Source organism: Petaurus breviceps, unplaced genomic scaffold (genome assembly GCF_028583685.1).
Source record: "Petaurus breviceps papuanus isolate PSGF00001 unplaced genomic scaffold, PetGlider_PUasm1.0 63, whole genome shotgun sequence".
Taxonomy (NCBI): Eukaryota; Metazoa; Chordata; class Mammalia; order Diprotodontia; family Petauridae; genus Petaurus; species Petaurus breviceps.
The window spans coordinates 105487-128233 of NW_027186418.1; the positions used below are offsets into that span (position 1 = coordinate 105487).

Below are 22747 nucleotides of genomic sequence, written 5' to 3' on the forward strand. Positions count from 1 at the left end.
GCTGTTTAGAACATGGAACATCAGACCTGGAAGGAATCTTAATACGTTAGGACCGTAAATAATCTGAGCTGGAATGGGCCTTACGACCCTCTAGTCTTAGGGGTCCTTAACCATTTTTGTTTCATGATCGGTCTGTTTTAATCGACAGTGTAAAGAAGCCTACGGATCTTCCTTAGAATAGTGTTTAAAGAATTGAAGGAACTGCTAAATTTCAGTTAGAAGTTAATGAAAGTAATTAGTTTTCCCCCCATTCAAGTTCTCCGACCCCCCTGAATTTTATGTCTGTGGACTCCAGGTTAAGAACTCTTGCTCTAGTCTAGCGCCTTGATTTTAGTGAGGCTCAGTGAGAGAAGTGACTTATGCAAGACATTAAAATTCCCTCCAGGATCTGATGAAGGTTTGTGGTTTGGGGAGAGAACACCAAGGGAAAGACTTCTGGGTCCAACGACTTTGCCTTCTGTGGATGGAATCCCAAGGCCTCCCGGGAGACAGAATCTTGGGCTGGAGGGATCTTGGAAGTGACCTTAAACATTCTCCCAACCTCATCGGGTTCCGGGAAGGAAAAGCCCAAGTTAGGGGCTGGGGGGAGTGGGGGTTGGGGTGGGGGTGGAGAGAAGTTATTAAGGAGAAGGCTAATCATCTTTTCCTCGCCCTTAGCCAGGGCGGGGGAGTCTTTCGAAGGGTGGGAGGAACGTCCTGACTCTCCTGGGTCCCCTCACCCTCCCCACAGGGCGGGGCTGCAAAGCGACCTAAAGGGAGGAGGGGGGCACAGCTGGAACTGAGAAGGCGCAGGAGGAGCTCGAGGCTCGCCAAGTTGGGGACTAGAGGGAAGCGAGGGCCTAGAGTGCCCAGGAGGGAAGGAGAGAAGGAAGAGGGTGGAGGCGGGACAGAAGCGAGGAACAGGGGTAGTGCGGGGCAGGCTGGCCGGACCGCGCGCTGGGGAGCGTCCCCATGGCTCTGGCCGGCTGCAGGGCGGCGCTGGCCCGGCTAGTGCTGCTGCCGCTCGCCCTGGCCCCGCTGCAGGCCGGCCCTGGGAGCGCGCATCCTCAGTGCCTGGACTTCAAGCCCCCATTCAGGCCGCCGCACCCACTGCCCTTCTGCGAGCAGTACTCGGCCTTCGGCTGCTGCGATGCTGAACAGGACGCCGCGCTCAGCCGCCGTTACTGGGCCGTGACCCGCCTCCTGGAGCCCGACACCTTCGCGGTCTGCGCCGCCTACGTGCGCGACCTGCTGTGCCAGGTGAGGGGCGGCCGCCAGAGCTCGGGGATCGACTCCCGACGCCCACCCAGAAGCCGACTTTCTTTCCCTTCTGCAGCCCCCAGGCTGATGGCCGGAGCTGTGCTGGGGGGAGGTCGCAGAGGGTGTGGTCGTGCTCCTGCAGCTGTGGGAGGGTAATTATAAGCGGATTGGGACAAATGAGGAGGTAAGCATCAGGGAGAGGGCTAAGGGATACTGGCCTGTCTAGGTCTCTGGAAGAGATACTTAAGACAATCCGAGCTGGAGGGGGGCCCCAGATATCTTTTTCTATCCTCTCATTTTACAGTAGGGAAAACTGAGGCCCAGAGAGGGATCCCGAAGGTATAACCTTGTACTTTGGGAAATAGAAAAATTTTAGTTGAAAGGTACATCTAGCAGAGTTGGGATTTAGAATCCAGGAAATTGAGTGCAAATTCAACGATAAAACATTTCACTTATGCAAATATTTTAGCAAATGCCTACTATGTGCAGAGCAAATACAGTGCTCTTTCCAGTAGGTCAGAGCTGCCTCACTGTGTGACTTTGGGCAAGTCCCTTCCTTTCTTCACCCCTGAATTTCAATTTCCTCATCTATGGAATGAGAAGATTGTACAAGATGGTCTCTAAAGTTTTTTTTTCTTGTTTTTATAATTCCTTTCTTTAATTCTGAATGTTTTCCCCCCCTTCTCTGTTCTAATAATACTGAGTTCAATGGTTCTAAGGTGGGGGGAAAGAAAGGATCAGGTTCTCTGGTATTCTTTTGAGGCACAGGAAGGTTCAATTAAATTCAACAAATGTTTCTATATACAGGGCACTCTGCTAGGCACTAGGGATGCAGAGTCACAACTGAAAGATTCTCTACCATCATGGAGCATTCCTTCTACTCGGGCATACATGTAGACAAAGAAGGACAATACAAGGTTAAAGAAAGAGGGCATCAGAGAAGGCTTCATGGAGGTGGCATCTTCCCACAGTTGGAAGAAGGCAGAGGTTTTGAAGAATAGATAAAAATAGGAAGCATATTCCAGGAACAGGGGAAATGGCCTTATATGAAAGCAAGAAGGTTCGAGACAGAGTCCAGAGAGAATGATTAGCAGTTCATTTTGGCTGGAAGATAAAATTTACAAAAGGGAGTAGTATGAATATGGCCAGAAAAGTGGACGAGAGCCAAGTTGTGGAGGGCTTTAAATGCCAGGCTAAGAGTTTATGTTTTATCCTATAGACATTGGACAGTGACTGAAAGATTTTTTTTTTTGGGGGGGGGAGAGGGATAACATGGCTAGTACATAGGTGCTTAATAAATGTTTATTGACTAATAAAATTCATTAAGATCATTATTTTGTCAGCTGTGTGAAGGAGGGATTGGAGATTAGTAGTGATAATGGACTGAGTTGGTACCACAGCTTGTGTCATTGTGATTGTGTAAGTGAAGAAAAAGGGAAGGTTCTGAGAGATATAATGGAGGCAGAATTGAAAAGATGTCACAAGTGATTGGATATAGGGATTGAGAGGCAAAAGGGTAATGAGAGTGACTCCAAATCTGTGAACCTGAGTGATGATAAGAGCTGCCTTCCAAGGAGACATGGAATTTGGAGGAGGACTGGGGCTTTTGGGGGGGGGGGGGAAGATACGATTTTATTTTGAACCCATTGAGTTTGAGATGTCCATGGAGTGTCCAGGAAGAGAAAGCCAACAAGACATGACTAGTATGCAAGGAACTTTAGGGCTGGGTTTTTCAGCTTTGGATTTTTCATCTTTTGTTAGAGGTTATACTTGAAACTATGGCAAATGAAAAGATCTCCACAAGAGAGAAAAAAAGAGAAGAATGAAGTCCAAGACAGAGACCTGGAGAATTTCCATACTGAGGTGACAGGTGATGGATAAAATGGAAGCCTTCCCCAACCTTTCAATTTTATTGCCTTCCCTCTTCTAATTATTTCCTATTTATCCTGTATATAGCTTGCTTTGAATAGTTTTGTTTTCATGTTGTCTCCCTGATTAGATTATAAGCTCCTTGAGACCGGGGACTGTTTTTCTACTCCTTTTGTATCCCCAATGCTTAGCTCAGTCTATGGCACATAGAAGGTACTTAATGTTTATTGGTTAATTGATTGGTGACCCAGTGAAGAAGCCTGAGAAATTATGGTTGGGTAGGTAGGAGAGCCAAGACAAAGTAATATAACAGAAGGAAAGGGAGGAGGAAGGGTTTAATCTACAACGTCAGAGGTTAGGTAGGATAAGGACTGATAAAAGGCCATGTGATTGAGCAGGTAAGAGACCACTGGAATCTTGGAGAGAGCAGTTTCTGTTGGGTGGTGAAATCCAAAGCCATATTGCAAGGGATTGAAGAGTCATGAGAAAGTAGATGAAGGAATTTGGTATGAAAGGGTGCTGGGTGATAACAGTTAATTGCAGTTTAGTTATTTTTATTTTATTTATCTTATTCTGAAGAAATAAAACAAGCATTTCCATAGCATAATAGAACAGAAAAAAGGTGATTGTACATGAAACGATTGTACCTTTTAAAAGATTAAGATAGATCTAAGCAAATTTGTGGGCAACAGAGAAGGAGCAGAGATGGAGAGAAATTAAAGATGAGGGAGGAAATGATGGATCAAGTTCATGAAGGAGGTGGGAGGGAATGAGATGGAGGGAGAAGTCAGGCCTTAGGAGAAAGGCTCATGGACTGGAGTAAAAGAAAGGAGGCTAGCTGAAGACACAGGGAGGCTGTGAGGTTTGGAATTCAGTAGAAAAGGGAGGTCATGGTGGACAGCTTTTATTTCCTCTTCAAAGAAAGAGGACATCTGTTGAGAGATGAGTAAGTGGGAAGCAATTGGACCCTTAAGATGTTTTGGAACAGCTAAATCCTTTCATATAGTAAAGTGCTTAGTAAATGCTGTTGAATTGAAAGAGTAGAAATGTTTGTTTTTTTTCTCCTTTATACAGCAATGAAGGTCAAGTTGAGTTGGTTTGTTTTTTCAAAATCTGAACCTATGATTTCATTGATATAGGATAGAGAACTGCCAATGCAGAAACTCTTTCCATTGATACAGATTGATAACTCCTCAGTCATTTATTGTCTTAGAGGGTTGCCACAGCATCACTGAGATACCAACTAGCTTGTCTATGGTCATATGACTAGTATCTTAGAGAGATGACCTGAACCTAGGTCTTCCTGATGCAAGGCTTTGCCTCTATCCACTAAGCCACACTACCTTTTCATTTGAGATTAATTAACCTAAATTTGTAACGATTCCAGTTAGTATGGTACTATGACCTCTAGTGCCCTTTGGCAGCATGGGAACCAACAGAGAAGAATATGGATGGTGGAGGGTGTGATTCAGGGTGGAGTATTGGCAGAAAATGAACTGCAGTAGGACAGTGGGGTTAGAGGTGGTAGATATTGTATGTAGTTGTTTTGATCTGCTGTAGGGTCAAAACTATAGAGAAAAGTGGGCTAAGAGCAGGAGTGACAGTCTGGGTAAACTGGGAGGGATGGAGAGACTGATGGTGATGGTGAAGATGAGTGGTTTAGGAGGAATGAGTCAGAGGGAGAAGCAGAAGAACTGGAGATTTTGAATAATGAAGCTTGTAGGTTGGGGTGGTGGGGTGGGGCAGGGTGACAGGAAGAAGTAATTGGAGAAGCGACCTAGACTAAAGGCTGTGCTTCCAAAGCCGGTAGAGTCTTCTGAAACGTGATTCATAGGTCAGCATGAGTTGGAGCAGGACTCCAAGGATTGCCTTGGAACCAGGGGAGGAAGGCAGAACTTCCCGTAAGCCACATGTTCTTCCCAGTGGTTATTACAGCCTGTTGGAGAGAATTTTAGAGTTTATGAACTTGGAGTTGGAAAGGACCTTTAAGGTAATTCAGTGACACTCATATATTTTGTAGATGGGGAAGTCGAGGCCAAGGGAGATCAGGTAATGTCTGAGATCAGAAAGCTGGTTAGTGGTAGAGCTGAGTCTAGAACTTAAGTCTAGATTCCTATTTTGGTAATATTTTTAAGAAGTCCTACTGACTTTAAAAAAAAAAAGCCTAAACAACTCATGGTGTTTTTTATTGATGTCTTTTGTTTTTCACATCATTGTTATCCCCAACATCCCTTCCTTTCCCTTTCCCAGGGAGCTATCCTACGTAAAGAAATAGTATTTTTAGTGACAAAAATATAAAAAGAGGAAAAATCAGCATACCCAATCCATATACTGAAAAAGTTCAAAACCATATTAAATGTGCAACAGCTGTGGACCTCCCACCTCCATGGAGGGATGGTTTGAGAGTGTCCTCTCCATCCTACTGATTTTTGATTAGGAAGGAGTATGTATGTAACCCTTTGGATTTGTGAATTCTGGTTTGTTAATTAAAAAATATTTAGCATGTAACTTAACCTATCATTTTTACCTTGTTTCCTAGTGCTGCTACTGCTTCTTTTTTCTTCTTTTCTTTTTTTTTTTGGATTTTTGGAGGGGGAGAGCAGGGCAACTGGGTTAAGTGATTTGCCCAAAGTCACACAGCTAATAAGTGTTAAGTGTCTGAGTTTGGATTTGAACTCGGGTCCTCCTGACTTCAGGGCTGGTGCTCTATTCCCTGCACCACCTAGCTGCCCCACTGCTACTGCTTCTTAAAGGCTACTGTGAGCCTAAGTATACCCTCCTCTGAAGTGCAGCATAGAGCTGGTGCTGGTCACCTAATAACAGGGTTGCTTAGCCCCAACAGGATCCTAGAGGACTGGAAATTCACCTACTCTCACCAGGAGGGGGTGGTAGCTAAGATCATAGGATCGAAGTTTGAGAACTACATCTTAAAGGTCTCCCATGTTACAGATGAAAGTAAGACTCAGAGAGTCTTGCCCTAAGTCTCATGTAGGCAATAAGAAAGTAGTAGAATTAGAATTTGAACCTAGGTCCTCTGACTCTAAATCCAGTTCTGGATGTGTCTGCAAGTCATTGAAACTTTTACTGCTTTCTTTCCAGATAAAGACAAGAAGAGAACAATTCTTTGAACAATAGCTTTGTGACCTCCAATTTTGGGGGCTACTCTGTTTCAGTTGGTCTGGGAGGACTAGAAAGTGACTAAAGTCTAATTCCTCCTAACAATGGGGGGAAATTGGCAGCTATTAAAGATGAAATTGTACATCAATGAGGGGTAGCTAGGAAGTACAGTAGATAAGAGTACTGGGACTAAAGTCAGGAAGACTCTTCTTCTTGAGTTCAAATCTGATTTCAGACACTTACTAGCTGTGTGACCCTGGGAAAATCATTTAATTCCATTTGCCCCAGTTTCCTCATTTATAAAATGATCTGGAGAAGGAAATGGCAAACTGTTCCAGTATCTTTGTCAAGAAAAGCCCAAATGGGGTCACAAAGATTCGGATTCCACTAAAATGACAGACCAACAAAGTACATCAGTAACTTTCTTTCAGGAGACTTGGATTCTTGTTCTAACTCACCTAGAAATTTATTGTGTTAATCTTAAACTGGTCACTTTCCCTTGGGGCACCAGTTTTCTCATCTGTAAAATGGGCAGATGATTTATAAGGTCCCCTTCCAGTTTTTACATTTTATGACACATACTAATCAGAAGAATTTAAGGAACATTGTATAAAGAGAAAACTTTGGGAAGAAATCAGGCAACTATTACAGTTATTTTATATTAGGAACAAACACTATGTTTTTCCATTAGTGGGCATCTATAGAATCCCTTGAATGGAGGTGGGGCAAGTATTCTCCATGAACAAGTATAGAACAAACTAATTCTCTGAGTACTAAAAGGGATATTTTATAAACCTAATGACAATATACAAATAAATGTTAGCTGTTATTTTGTTGAAATTGCTCAGTCATTTCAGTCACGCCTGACTCTTTTGAACCCATTTGGGGTTTTCTTGGCAGAGACACTGGAGTAATGGTTTGCCATTTCCTTCTCTAGCTCATTTTTCAGATGAGGAAACTGAGGAAAAACAGGATTAAGAGATTTACTCAGGGTCAAACAGGTAGCAAGTGTCTGAGACCAGATTTGAACTCAGGAAGTTGAGTCTTCCTGATTCTGAGTCCCATGTGGTCCCATCCCACTTCACCAGCTAGCTTTTTCTTGTTCTTCTTCTTCTTCCTTATTTCTTCTTCTTCTTCCTTCTCAGTCTGTGCCACTCAACATAGTCCACTGAAGGAGAGGGAAGAGAATAGGCATTTATAGTGTGCCCGCTATGTGCCAGGCACTGCTAAGTGCTCTTTTATAAATATCTCATTTTTTAAAATTAAATTTAGTCTTTTGACCATGTTGTGTAATTTTCTACTATTTCAAGTATTCGGCCTTGTATCAGAATTGTTTGTGTTCACAACTTAGCCCTCCTACCTGATTGTGAGTTCCTTAAGGGATCACAGAATACTAGCTTAGGGCTGGATGAGATCTTAGAGGTCAGACCTCTCATTTTACAAGTGAGGAAAGTAAAGCCCAAAGAGGTTAAGTGACTTACCCCAGGTCAGGGGATTGATGACAGAGGCAGGATTTGAACCCAGGTCCTCTAACTCCAAAGTACTTTCTGTGTAGCCTTATTACTTTTTTCATCTTTGTATCTCCTGCTTATAATAGATACACAATGACTGGGGTCAGTTTCAGTGATATTTGGGTTATTTTTTTTTGTTTTATTTGATCAGGAGTCAACCATATTTATTCATCATGTTCCTTTGTGTTCTCTTGTTAAACCATGGTATTTCCCAGGTGTGTGGTGTTCCTTTTGTCCCCACTGAAGGCTGACAAGGATGCTAGTTCTTCTTTGAAACATTGCAGGCAGAAGTCAAGCCTCTGGGCCTGGGATGGCAATCCCTGATTGGCCAGAGGTTTGCTGTAGATTCTAAGATGTGCCTGTGGTATCAGCTCCCACAGCCAGATGAACAGCTGTGAGGAGCCCACCGTGGTCTGAGGGATTGCTGGGAAGAGACATGATTCTTGTGAGAAGCTGAATTGGGAGTCACACAGGCTCTTTTCTGGTGGAGAAAATCATGATCATACCAAGTGAGCAAACAGAACAAATCCTAGATCTGTTTAGAAGGACATAGGATTTTGACTTGTAGGGGACCTTGAGGACTCTATCATATATTCTTTTTTTAAATTTATTTTTGGAGGGCAATTGGGGTTAAGTGACTTGCAGAAAGTCACATGGCTAGTAATTATGTCAAGTGTCTGAGGCTGGATTTGAACTCAGGTCCTCCTCACTCTAGGGCTGGTGCTCTATTCACTGCATCACCTAGCCACTCCTCTAGCATATATTCTTGAAGTACTTAAGAAGTTAGTCGAATCAGGGAAAAGGCTAATTAGAGAAACCCTGAAGAAAATATGTGTAGACAGGGAAGGGGTAGGGAATTCATTTCAGGGTCTTTCATTTCACCTTAATGTTCTGTATTTTGCTTCCTTTTGACAAATTTCCCTTCATAAATCTTGGTAGCAGGCAAATCCACAGAAAGACATTTAATCAGGAAGAACATATTTGAAGTGTGACCTAATGTCTCGTCCAAGGCAGGGAGAAAACAGTATCTGGTCAACCAACTGAAAGGATGGGCAATGGAGCTGGGGAATGACATGGAGGGCAGAAAAAATGATCCTATTTAATTCTTCTTGGAAGGAGTGTCATCTTTGAGCTCAGAGTTTGTGTCAATTCCATTTAATCTCACAAATATTTATTGCATTAGTACTTTGTGTCCAGCTCCACTCTGGCTGCTGCCTTTCAGTTAGTAGCATCAAACTGGGATGCAGAACCCTGTTACAGCTGGGAATTATGTAGGAACTGAAGTGGACAGAGTGCTGGACTTGGGTTCAAGAAGACCTGAGTTCAGAGGTGGCTAGGTGGTACAGTGAATAGAGTACTGGCCCTGGAGTCCATAGGACCTGAGTTCAAATCTGGATTCAGACACTAGTAAGTGTTAATTTACTGGCCATGTGACTTTGGGCAAGTCATTTAACCCCAACTACCCTACCTTCCCTGCTCCAAAAAAATAAAAAGACCTGAGAGTTCAAATCTTGCCCCAGGCATTCATTAGTGTCTAACCCTGGCAAGTCACCTGACCTCTCTCAGATTTACTTTCCTCATCTGCAAAAATGGGAATAATAATAAAATCAATTTCATAGGGATGCTTTGAGTATGAGATAATATGTATAAACTGCTTTGTAAACATTAAAGAGTTATACAAATGCTAACTATTATCTTATAGTTCCTTGTCAAAGGAAAATGTTCATACCATCTCATTGGGGAACACAGTTGAAACCCAACCCCAGAACATCTAAGCAAGATTTTTGTTTTATGATCTTCTTTCTCTGGGCTGTCTGAAAGGGGAAGAGGTTGGACTGGGTCGTGGTGTGAACTGAGTTCCACATGCATGCTCAGGCTTCTTCCAGAGCATTGTGGGATCTTGAAATGCCTTCTTACTCTAGTACCCATATTTTATGAAAGAGCAGAAAGGAGGTTACAGGAATATCCTGTAATTGGAATATCTGTCATTGTCAAGGAGGGAGTAGAGTGAAATTTCCTATTGAGATCATCTGTCAAATTCAGGGCTTCTTAAACTTTTTCCACTTGTGACCCCTTTTCGAGTTTTGGCTTCATTTATTGGCATTGCATGGTCTGAGGGCATGCTCAGTGCAAAGTGCGCATGCTTTGTGTTTGAAACCAAGGCTGCATTGAAGTTGCTAGGTACAACATGGGCCAGCCCTACCAGAAACACCTCAGATTCATTACGTTTGATTTTTAATTAATTTCTAGTCCTTGCACATTCAGAAACCTTTTATTGTTGCCAAATTTTTTGCAACCCCATAACTGTGACCAACAGTTTAAGAAGCACTGAATTCTTTTTGAGGGAAGATAACATCTTGTTACTATTTCCAAAGTGGTGAAAATGGGGCAGCCAGGTAGCACAGCAAGTAAGAGCACTGGCTCCAGTGTTGGAATGACCTGAGGGATCATCGAATCCAGGCTCAGCCACTTAGCACCCACCCAGAAAAACCTGGCCATGTAATCTTGAGCAAGTTACATAACCCCAGTTGCTTAGGGCCAGCCAGGTGGCTCAGCGAGTAAGAGCACCGGCTCCAGTGTCGGCATAACCTGGGGATCAAATCCGGGTTCAGATACTTAGCACCACACCCAGAAATAACTGGCCATGTAACCTTGACCAAGTTACTTAAACCCCAATTGCTTAAAAAAATAAATAAATAAATAAAATACAAAGTGGTGAAAATAAAAGCCAATATTTTAAAAATAAAATGAAATGAATACAAAAATAAAAACACATTTGTGGAACGCTTTAAGGTTTATAAAGGACTTTTCCTATAACAACTTTGTGGGTTAGGATATCCCAATTTCAAAGTTGAGGAAAAAGGCCTAGGAAGGTGAAATGGTTGATTAGGGTCATATAGAAAACAAACATTGGAGTTGAGATTTGAACCCAGATCTGTCCATTCTAAACCCATTACTGCCTTCTCAGACAGGACACAGACTGGACACAGTCTAACCTTATCTTTTAAAAAAAATTCATTAGTATCTTTTGTTTTTACATCCAGCATTTTCAAATATACCACACCGTTACATCTCCCATCCAGTGAAACTTTCTTTGAAGCAAAAAAAAATAGTAAACAAAATCAACCCTCATCTCATATTGTGTACAACATTCTATACCCATTGTCCCTCTCTTCTCCAAGAAAAGAAAAAAAAAGAATTCATTGCCTCATCTCTTCTGTGGAGCCAACATTGGTCATTGTAATTACAGTGTTTTATTTTAACTTAACCTTTTTTAAAATTATTATTACATGGAAGCAGATTAACTCCTCTGGCCCTTTTAGAAATAGTAAGAAAGCATCAAAAAATCATCTTAGTTTGAATTCTTTGGAGTAATCTGAAAGAAAAACCTCTCGTCCATCTTTTTTAGCTATCAGTTCCAAAATAATACCCTGTTCCACTGTTCCTGACCACTATTAATTTTGTAATCCTAAGTAAACTAACTTCTCTGCAAGTCAGTTCCTTCATCTGTAAAATGCAGCTAACATCTTTTACTTACAGCGTTATTGTAAGAATCAGATAACATAACGTAAGTAAAGTGCTATCCAAATATTTTATGCTATGTAAAAGTCAGTTGTTATTGTGTGGCCTGAAATGGTCTGAGCTTCAGTATAGATTGTGGAGAATTGATGATGGATGTAGGTGGTGCTTACTCATAAGAATGACTCAAAGACTGAAATGCTGGGCAAAGCTTATACCCTGACTTTCACTGAGACTGACTGGTGTGTTTGGAGATTTCTTGACTCCAAACTCAAGTTGACCCCCTTCTAGATAGATTTTGAAATATGCCATAGCTTGCAGAATTTATTCCTTGTTCCTTAATCAGTAGGTACCTTCTGAACTGCCCATTGTATGTTAGCTTGAATTCTGTTTATAGAACATCAGCTTCTTGAGGATGAGACAATTTCATCTTTGTATCACCTCCCCCAAGCACAGGGCTTGGCATGAAGTAGGCACTTAAGTACTTACAGATTGATAGTCTTAATCTTTCTCAGTAATACCAGGAGACTGACCTCCATGCCTGATAAGTTTGTCACTGTTTGGCCCCTATGCCTGATGGCCCCTGGACTACTGTGCTTTGTGAGTTTCTGTGTCTGCTTAAAAAATAAATAAATTTAGTGCATCGGGGGTCATATGTGGAGTAACCTTTCTCAGTTCTAGGTGATCGGATAGAATCTTTGGGGCCTATTTTCTGGCATGTGGGGGCCGGAAGGACTTGGCCATTTTATTTTTTTTTTAAAGCAATTGGGGGTAACTTGCTCAAGGTTACAGGGCCAGTTATTTCTGGGTGTGGTGCTAAGTATCTAAGCCCGGATTTGAACCCAGGTCATCCCAACACTGGAGCCGATGCTCTTACTTGCTGTGGCACCTGGCCACCCCTAAGGACTTGGCCATTTTAATATGACATGGAAAGACCTGAGTTGACTTCTCCCAGTCCCATAAGAGTAATGTAGTATAGGGAACTGTGTGAGTTAAGAGACAGTTTTAGGGTCAGCCCCTTGTTTTGATTCTTTTATGTATTGGTGTGCTCTCTCTATAGAGACAGACTTTTTATCATGAAAAGTTTGAGGAGATGAACAGTTATCTTTCTCACTACCCCATTGCCACTCTGCCGAAGGAATCAACTAAGTGAATTTACACCTGAACCCTGACTGCCTATTGTGTTTGTGTTTCATTTCCGGAGTGGGTGACTGAAAATCATTATTCGGTGGGTTTGACTTGTTTGGAGACAACATTGTGAATTTGAGAAATCTGAAGGCTTTGAATCTCATTGTTTTGGAGCTAACTAGCTTCTGCATTACAGAAGATAGCCACTGAATCCCCAAACCTGGGTGGCTGTTTTACAAGCCAACTGAGTTAGACAGTGAGGAGCTGAAGTGAAATGTGAAATGCCTTCAAAGCAATCCTTTCAACTCTTTTATATCCTGATGGGATTTAAATATCAGCCTAGCAATAGATTGTCACAATAGACCTAAGGTCTATCAAGGTAATGAATCTTATTTTAAGTCATTCTGTTAATATGCACTGACATTTTTAAGCTCTGCATTTCTTTTGGGTGGAGGAGTAAATTACCTGTCCCGTATCTGATTCATATTGTACATCGAGTATGCATTTTATTTCTGCTTTTTTGTAGAAACCCTGGATGGGAGCCATAACCTAAGCTAAAAGTGAAATCATCTTTGGAACAGGAGTTTAATGAGCTGTAGAGTATTTGAAAAGGAAGCCTAACCCCTCTCATTAGAAGCCAGACTCCCTTAGAGGGGACTGAACCCTGTCCAAACCACCTCTGTGGATACAGAACAGGGAGTGGTACAATACCTCACTCCCTGTTTGCCCAGTAGTGTTCCTCAAGTTAAATTAATTACTACCAATGAAAACAAGTAATCAAGAAAATTTGAAAAATAAGTAATAATGTTAAATATGCAATATTTTAACAAATAAGAAACAAATTAATCAAAGAAATGTGTTTACTTCCTGTCCCCTCCTGAATTTTCATTACTGTTGGCTTTTAAAATTTATACATAAATGTATGTATATATTTTATATATGTAGTATGTATGTGTGTGTATTTGGTTTTTGGTGATCATTGTAGAACATTCATAGTCTTTCCATATCCTTCATGTTAATATTTTGACAATACTATACTATTCAATTTATTACATGTCATAATTTATTCAGAATGAAGTTAGGAAGATCTAGCTTCATGACCTGTCTCTGACATGTTATCTATGTAACCATGCTCAGGGCATTACTCTCAAGACTATGAGTTACAATTGGCACTGATGGAAGAAGTTTCTACACTGGACCAGAACCTCAGCTGGGAGTTCCCCTACTTGGATGATATCACAGATGCAGACTACCACCCCTTTCCCCCCAAATCATTGAATTTATAGGTTGTTTTCCAAGTTTTTGTTATTGTAAATAAAATAGCTATACATTGAATCATTTCCTGACCTTCCCCAAGCCTCCCCCCTTCCCTTTGTCAATATTTTTTTTTCCATTGCAACAAATCTTTGGTTGGTTGTTTTAAATTCATTTTTGGCCATTTTGATATTGATCATCCTTTTTATTTCCTCCATAAATTCCTTAGTGATACCTTCAGTTACTCCAATGATTTTTTTAACTTTTTATAAGTTTTTTTTTTTAAATATTGTGGTGATGGTAGTCATTGTTATTTTCATGTTAAGAACTTGGTGTTAAAGTCTTTTTTGTTGAAATTTTTCCTACTAGGAAAATATATCTTTTAAAAAACTTTGGAACCCCTATCACTTTAATCTACTCAATGATATTCTTCAACAGAGACCACCTTTTGTTTAGAAAAAGAGGAGCTGGTATATCAGTGGTTCAGGAAGCCACTTGAAACAGGAAATCTAAGCCTAATATTAGGGTTCTGTGATCTCTGACTGCTTGAGTTTCATAACCTTGGATTCAGTCTCATCTGAAACATTTAAAGAAGTGCTCAGAAAATCTTGTCCTGGACTACTTTGTCTTTGCTGAGTCTTTCTTTATCTTCTAGGTCCAAGGTTTGAGGCACCTTGTAGGACAGATAGGTATCCAAGACTTCCCCAGGGGAAAACACAATCCAGGAGAAAACAGAGTCAAACATGAAAAGCTCTCCAGAAATAAATTTATGAAACTTCATCATAGAAGTCTCACCTGGCTTGCTGTCTCTCTCTTCCTCTGGCTGCTTTGCAATAATGGTGAAAAGAACCTATGTACCAAATGCCAATCTAGGTATCTGAACTCTCTTCACTTTTAGCTACCACTTGCAGACTGTGGGTTTTTTTAAGCAGGGGAAAAGGCTGGTGCTCTTGATATGATTCTGGGCTGCAGCTGCTCCCTTCCTGGTTTCATAACTAAACTAAGATGCTTCTATGATTGTGGAAACACCTGTCTTCAGTGCCCTTATCCCTTCCATTTGTTGCCAATTGGCCCCCAGAGAAGAATTGGGTAATTGTGTTAACAGACTGCCACCATGTAGGAGAAACACCTATAGACAGGGCCACAGTTGTTTTATGTCATATCATCCCTTTGCTCTATGAAGGGACAAGATTAAAAATCGAAACACAGAGAAAAGGAGCTCCAGTCTCTGGATGGTGCTTGCAGAACTCACTTTCAGAAAGCAGCTGGGATATGTTCAATAACCTGAATATAAGGTGAAGTTGAAGCTGGTGCATTTTTTCCCTGAGAAACTCTATCAGGATAGATGGGCAAATGTGTCTAGTAATAACACTGTTGTTTGTTCTGAGAACCCATCTTGATTTGTGTCTGACAAGAAAATTAAGGTCAACTTTTCGCAATAGGCCTAATAGCATGTCTTCACTATGTCAGTCATGATGTGGAAACAGCAGCATCTGTTGAAAGACTTGGCAGAGGTTCTCAATCCCAATCAAAGGGGTTGTCATGGATACTGCTTTTAGAGGAAAGGGTGCTACAAGTGAGTCAGTATGGTATAATAGAAAAACACTCTAGGTGGAGTAAAGAAATGTGAGTTTGAGGACTGACTGACATTTACTCACTATATGACTATGGGCAATACCTCAGTGTCTCAGTTTCCTCATTTGTATATAGGAAAAATGATACTTATATTGCCTATCTCATGGGCTCTTTTTAAAAAAATTTAATTTATTTGCTTTAAATTTTAAAAATTATGAATGTAAGCACCAATGAGTCTTTCCATATACAAATAAGAAAAGGAAAAGGATTAAGAAATTGTGAACTCTTATGTACATTTTGTTTTTTTTTTAAAGATTCACTTTAAATTTAACACCATGGCAGCAAAACTTCACGCATGTGAACTTCCTTTTGCTCTCTGTTATTTAAAAAAAAAATGTTTCAAGGATACTCTTTAAAAAAAATAGAAGCAGTAGATAATTTAGTTTAAAAAAGGTAACACTTAGACAACATATCAAAATATTGGGGTTTCAGCCAAAATTATGCTTTCTGGGAAAACTTTACATCTTTATTTAATTTTTTAAAATGTTTTTTATTTGTTTTTAGTTTTCAACATTCACTTCTGTAAGATTTTTTTTTTAAGCAATTGGGGTTAAGTAACTTGCCCAAGGTTAAACGGCCAGTTTTTTTGTGTGGGTGTTAAGTATCTGAGGCTGGAACCAATCCCAGGTCCTCCTGACTCCAGGGCTGGTGCTCTTAGTACACCACCTAGCCACCCCTTCTATAAAATTTCAAATTCTAAATTTCCTTCCCTTCTGTTCACTCCTGCTCCTCAAGAAGGTGTGCAATCTGATATAGGCTATACACATACAATCATATTAAACGTATTTCCACATTAGCCATGTTGTAAAAAAAAAGAATTAGAACCCAAAGGAAAAACTATAAGAAAGAGGAAAACAAAAAAAAAGAGAGAGAGAGAGAGAGCAAAAATTGTATGTTTCGATCTACATTCTGACTCCATAGTTATTTCTCTGGATGTGGATAGCATTTTCCATCAATCAGTCTTTTGGAATTGTCTTAGATTCTGAGGATTATTGCTGAGAAGAGTTTAAGTCTATCAAAATTGGTCATCACACAATGTTGCTATTCCTGTGTATAATGTTCTCCTGGTTCTGCTCGTTTTACTGAGCATCATTTCATGTAAATCTTTCCAGGTTTTTCTGAAATCTGCCTGCTCATCATTTCTTATGAAACAATAGTATTCCATTACATTCATATGCCACACCTTGTTCAGCCATTCCCCAATTGATGGGCATCCCCTCAGTTTCCAATTCTTGGACACTACAAAAAGATCTGCTATGAATATTTTTGTATATGTGGATCCTTTTACTATTTTTATGATCTCTTTGGGATACAGACCTAGTTGTGGGATTAGGATGAGGACATTCTTTTCTTTTTTTGTTTTTGGCATCGAATATCACTACCACCCTTCTCTTTGTCATGACTTATCTCCTCTTCCCCTTAAATAAAAACTCTCCCTTATAGCAAGTATAGTCAAGCAAAATGAATTCACCCAGTGGAATTGTCTGCAAATGTATGCCTCAGTCTGCACTTCTCGTCCATTACCTCTCTACCAAGAGATGGGAAACATGTTCTGTCATCATCTCCTGAAGTCATGATGGTTCATTACATTGATCAGAGTTTTTAAGTCTTTCAGAGTTGTTTTCCTTATCATTATGTCATCTGCTATGTATGTTATTCTCCTAGTTCTGCTCACTTTTCTCCCCTTCTGTTCATACATATCTTCCCAGGTTCCTCTGAATACAACTTCTTCATCATTTCTTAGAGTGCAATGATATTCTGTCGCATTCATCACATAACTCATTTTGCCATTCTCCAGTTGTTGGGTACCTACTTTATTTTCTGTTCTTTGCAACCACAAAAAGTCCTACTTTGGATATATTTGTATATATGGGTCCTGTAAGCCTTCTGTCTTTGATCTCTTGAAGTATATGCCTAGTAATATTAGTAATTAGTAATAATAGTAAATTAGTAATAATAGTAAAAATAATTAATATTAGTAGTAATATTGTTGGGCCAAAGAATATAGATATTTTAGGGCTATTTGAGTGTAGTTCCAAATTGCTTTCCAGAATGTTGAACCAATTTACAGATCTTACCAACAATGCAATTAGTGTGCCTATCTTCTCACAATCACTACAGCAATCATCATTTTTGTCATCTTTGCTAAACTGGTGGCCATAAGGTGGAATGTCAGAGTTATTTTAAATTGTAGTTTTCTTTGGACATTAAGAAAGCAGATTTCACCAAGAAGATGCTGAGATGTGGAGCTGAAGATGGCTGGAACAATCACCCCAAGGACCAGAAAACGTCCATCAGATGATATTCCACCCCTCCTACCCCCCCACTCCCTGCCAGACAGCTGTGTAAGAAGAAACTTCTGAACCTTAAAGAGACAGTGGGTTGTTCATTATTATTTTCTTTTGGGCCTCTGTATCTGCTTATAAAGGAGTCTGCCCCCTAGTAATTTGTCAATGCATCCATCAGTTTCTCCCCTTTCCCCTCCTATATTTACTTAAAAGGGAGATAGATGAGGGGAAGAATTCATATGAGAAAGAAGTGTAGAAGTAAAACTCTTATTACAAAGAAGAGGAGGGAATTGTAAGAAGGATATTATGTATCTTGTTTTGCTCCCACAAAAGTTATTGGGAGATAATCAATAGCTATGGGGAAGCTGGATTATCTTAATTTACTAAGACAATGGCCATCTAGGCACTGGCTGGAACTAGAAAGGTGGGGGGCGTGACAACTCAGACCCTAGAGGTCATGCTCTGATCACAAGTATCCTTACTATTACACCTATGTAATCTACATAAAGAGGGAATATAGGGAAATAAAGTGAGGAATTTGAGAAATTTGAACTAACCCTAACTCTAATGGGAAGGACAGGACTGCATAACCTCACTTCTGCTTCTGTATCAGTGTGGGTGTTCCTAGTGAGCATCACACCTGCAGGAAGCATTATAAATGCCTTACTCTTCCCCCCACCCCCCAAAAAAATTGTAGTTTTCTTATTATTAGTGATTTGGAGCATAATTTTTATGTGGTTGACTGTATCTTTTGTTTTTTCCTCTTGAAAAGTCTATTAGTATGTTTATTAGGGATTGACCTTTGTTTTTGTATATTTGTATCATTTTTCTTATATATCTTAGACATTAGATCTTTATCAAAGGAATTTTTAAATCTTTTTTATCTTTATCTTCAATCTTTGTCAAAGATATTTCTTCTCAGTTTCTTAATTGGGAAGTTAACTGATTTCCCCCCAAATTACAGTGACTTTGTTTTTGCAAAAACTTCCCAATGTTATGTAATCACAATTTTCATTTTTATCTTTGGTTACTATCTCCTTTGTTCAGTCAAGAACTCTTTCCTTATACATAGTTGTAAAAGATATCTCTCTATTTGCTTCTCTAATTTGTTTATGATGTCATCTTTTATATATAGGTCAGGGATTCATTTGGAGCTTATTGTGTTAATTAGTGTGAGATATTGGGATAAATGTAATTTCTGCCAAACTGCTTTCCAGTTTTCACTCAGCAGTTTTTGTGAAATAGTGAGTGCTTTCCTTTACTGCTGATGTCTTTTGTTATATTGAATACTATATTTCTATGTTCATTTTCTTCTTGGTTTTGTTTGCTTAATCTGATCAACTTTTCTTTTTTTTTAAATCAGAACCAATTTTTTTTTGTTATTACTACTTTGTAGTATAGGTTGAGGTCTGGTATTGCTGAACCCCTTCTTTTCCAGTTTTTTCATTATTTTAATTTTTACCTTTGACCATATTATGTTCTTCTAGATGAATTTTTGTTATTAGTTTTTTCTAGTTCTGTAAAGGAAACTTGTGGTAGCTTGGTATGGTAATAACTCTGTAGTTTAGAAAGTAAAATAATTTTTATTATATTAGCATACCCCAACCATAAGCAATACACATCTTCCAAATATTTAAGTCTTCTGTTATTTCTATAAGGAGCACTTTTTAGTTCTATTCATATAGTTCTTGTGTGTATGTTGGTAGGTAGACTATCAAATATTTTATACATTTTCTAATTATTTTGAATGGAACATTTCCCCTATCTTTACCTGTTGGATTTTATTGGATTTTTGTGGAGGAAGAAAAGGAATGGGTAGTTTGTAATTGAAATGATGCAGTCCCCATATTCTAACCCTTTCACGTGTAAGATGTGCGTAGATGAGTAGAATCAGATACATATGTAATAAAGACAAAGTAATAGATGGGGTGGATATTAACAACTGGGAAAAGACCACTTGAAGGAGGTAACCCTTGAGATGAACCTCAAAAGGGAACTAGGGATTTCATTCCAGCAAAAAGGGGGCAGTACATTCAAAGGCAAAGAGGGAGGAGATGGACTACCAGGTATAGGGAAGAGCAGTTGGTCTATTATGTGGTCATGTGGCAGGCATGGAGTGGGGGTGGGGTGAGTAATTTGTCACCAGACTGGCTCAGACATGAACAGGAATCTCCAACATCTTTCTGACATTTAGCCTTCCCTTGAAGACCTTCACTGAAGGGGAACCAACTCACAAGAGATAACTCTTCACTTTTGTATAGCCCTAATGATTAGAATGCTCTCTCTTCAAAACAAAATCTACATTTTTTCAATTGCTACCCTTCTTCCATCTGAGACTGAACAGAAAAGTCTAATTCCTTGTCAATAGGATATTCCTTCATGTGGCTAAAAACAATTATGTCCTCACTAAGTCTTCTCCAAGGCTGGACATTCCCACTTCCTTCAGTCAGCCCTAGACATCCTGGCCACTGTCCCTCTGAATGTTTTCCAGTTTTCAGTATCCTCCTTACATAGTGGATCCCAGGACAGAATGTCCTCTTCTACATAGTGGTGGGGAGGTCTGACCAGGACAGGAGACAGAGAGATTCTTACCTCCCTTCTTCCAGTTGTTCAGCCGTTTTTCAGTTGTGTCTGATTCTTTCTGACCCCATTTGGGGTTGTCTTGGCAAAGATACTGGAGTGGTTTGTCATTTCCTTCTCCAGTTCATTTTACAGATAAAGAGCTGACTGAGGCAAACAGGGTTAAGTGACTTCCCTAGGGTCACTTCCCTAGGAAATCAAAGGCTAGATTTGAACTCACGAAGATGAGTCTTGCTGACTCCAGGCCCAGTAAGTATTCTATCCACCGCACCACCTAGCTGTTCTAGACACATGCCTTTAATTAATGAACCCTAAAAGTGATTTATTTTATTTTTGCAGCTATGCTATACTGTTTATAGAGTCACAGAATTTTAGGGTTGAAAGGAACCCCAGATACCATCTAGACCAGTCTGTATCTTACTGGAACCTCCTTATATAATATTCCCAACAAATTATCATATAGCCTTTGTTTGAAAGGCCTTTAAGGGAGAACTTTTTCCCTTGGCACATTGTAGAAATGTGTATTTTAGAGCTAGAAGGGAACTTAGTCCAACCCTCTACTTTTGTTGATGAGTAAAGCGAGGCCCAGAGAGATTAAGTGATTTACCCGAAGTTCTAATAGCTTGTGAGTTGTAGAACCAGGATTGAAACTCCATCCCCTGACTCCAAATATAGCTCTATATTTTTCTGAACTGCCACTAATCTTTGTGAAAGACAGTACTGTACCATAAGAAAAATTATCATTCTGAATCACACTTGATGATAAAGTGTGGCTGCATATTCTGTGTTTTCAGAAGCAGCTTTTGCAGTGGGCTAGCATTTTAGGCTGTGATGCCACAAAGCAGAAATATAATGAAGTCGAGGTACTTAACATCTGACTTTCAAACATGTGTACCATGGATATTGTGTCTGTTGTTTGTGCAGTGGAGCCAATTGGCCAGTTTCCCATGAATGAACAAATGCCTAGAGAATGCCTTTTCTTTATTATTAAACTAAGCAATGTTGGGAGCAGGCCTCTGAATTGGTGCTGATCCTCTATTCTCTTCACTCTTCTCTCATCCTCACAGGTGACAATATCATGTTTTTCCTCTCCCCCTGTCTTGTTCATTACTATGAATCAGTTTTTTAAAAATTCGTTTTCAAATTCAGAAAATTGGCATGTGCAGACTTTCTCACATCAGGCTGATTCTGCCTTTGTACATGATGTTATGTTGAAAGAGATAATGAAGGAAAGTATAATGGGATAAATCCAGGGTGTTCTCGTAATGTGTTAATAATTGGCTTATCCTTCCCCCCCAAAAAAAATCTGCAGAACATGCTTTTAAGCTTAATCTTCATTATTAACATTTTTCTGTCTCTTTCTTAAGACTAAACAATCAGCAAAATAATAAATCAAGTCCTGGGTTATAGCATTTGCTGATTTCCAAGGTATAAATGCTCAAAATGAAAACTTAACCATTGACTGGGAACTGGATCCAGCAGACCCCTGGATATATCGCTGCCAACATTCACTCAGCATCAGCATATCATAGGGGAAAGAATTGTTTTCAGCAGAAGACATGGTTACAATCCCAGCTCTGCTTCATTCTACTTGTGTGACCATGGTCAGGTCACCCACCTTTTGGTGCTAAGATTCCTTCTCTATCAAATAAGTATTTTGATGACCTTGGAAGTCCTTTCAGTTTTAAATTTGTGATCCTTTTCTGAACATTTATCAAACACCACCTGTTTGCAGAACTTAGTGCTAAGCATTAGGGAACAAATAGATTTTCAAAGCAATGTGGTCCTTGGGCCTTGTGGATCTTACAGTCTAGATCCTCAGAGAGTGCTATTGATGGATTGGAATCTTAAAGTACATCTAGACTTGCCCTCTCCTCTTTTATGTAAAAGGAAACTGAGGCCATGACAGATAAACTGATTTTCTTGGTTTCATGAGCTTATAAGAAACCAAAATGGGATTTGAACCTGAATTTTCCAATCTAAAATACAATATTCTTTCTATAATACCTTATAGTTTTTTCTGGACTCTTTTTAAATTTTATTTTAATTTTCAGTTCCTAATTCTCTCCCTTCCTTGACAATTCCTTCTCCACCCATTTATATGGATTCTTTTTTTAAAATTAATTTTATTAGAAAAATGTTTCTCCTAACAGCTTCATGAGGTATCTAAGGTGATTGCTGGGGCATAGGGGGAACGAGGTGGGGGAAGAATCAATGTCTTACTTCTATTACTCTTATTTTATAAACAAGGATACTGAGGGTCAGAGAGATTTAGGACTGACTTCCCAATAGTCAGAAAGTATTGGAGCCAAGAATGAAACCCTTGTTTTTTGATTCTTGCTCCAAAATGTTGAGGTTGTCAAAAGCCATGGAGTGATCTTAGTCTATGTTTCATGAATAAATTGGAATGGGGAATTTCTCAGCTCTACCCACTCTTCCTTTTCCCTCTGTCCCCTTTCACTCTCACACTCCTGGTCCCCCAAAAGGTACCCCATGTTTAAAGTAACTTATGAATCAGCATTCATTCAAATGAATGAATTCACAGTTTAAGAACCCCTTCCCTTATGTTTCTTTTAGTAAATAGATAAAACATCCATTTAAAGCAAA

General features: G+C 39.7%; 1 protein-coding gene across 1 annotated transcript in view; it reads left to right on the plus strand.

The window, feature by feature from the left end:
* Positions 1-623: 623 nt before the first annotated feature.
* Positions 624-22747, plus strand: part of LOC138173632 (HHIP-like protein 1) — a 103217-nt gene continuing 81093 nt past the window's right edge. Inside the window, exon 1 of the mRNA XM_069103673.1 lies at positions 624-1239. Within this exon, the coding sequence (XP_068959774.1) occupies positions 952-1239 (288 nt within the window). The 5' untranslated portion in view covers positions 624-951. The remainder of the gene's footprint in view (positions 1240-22747) is intronic.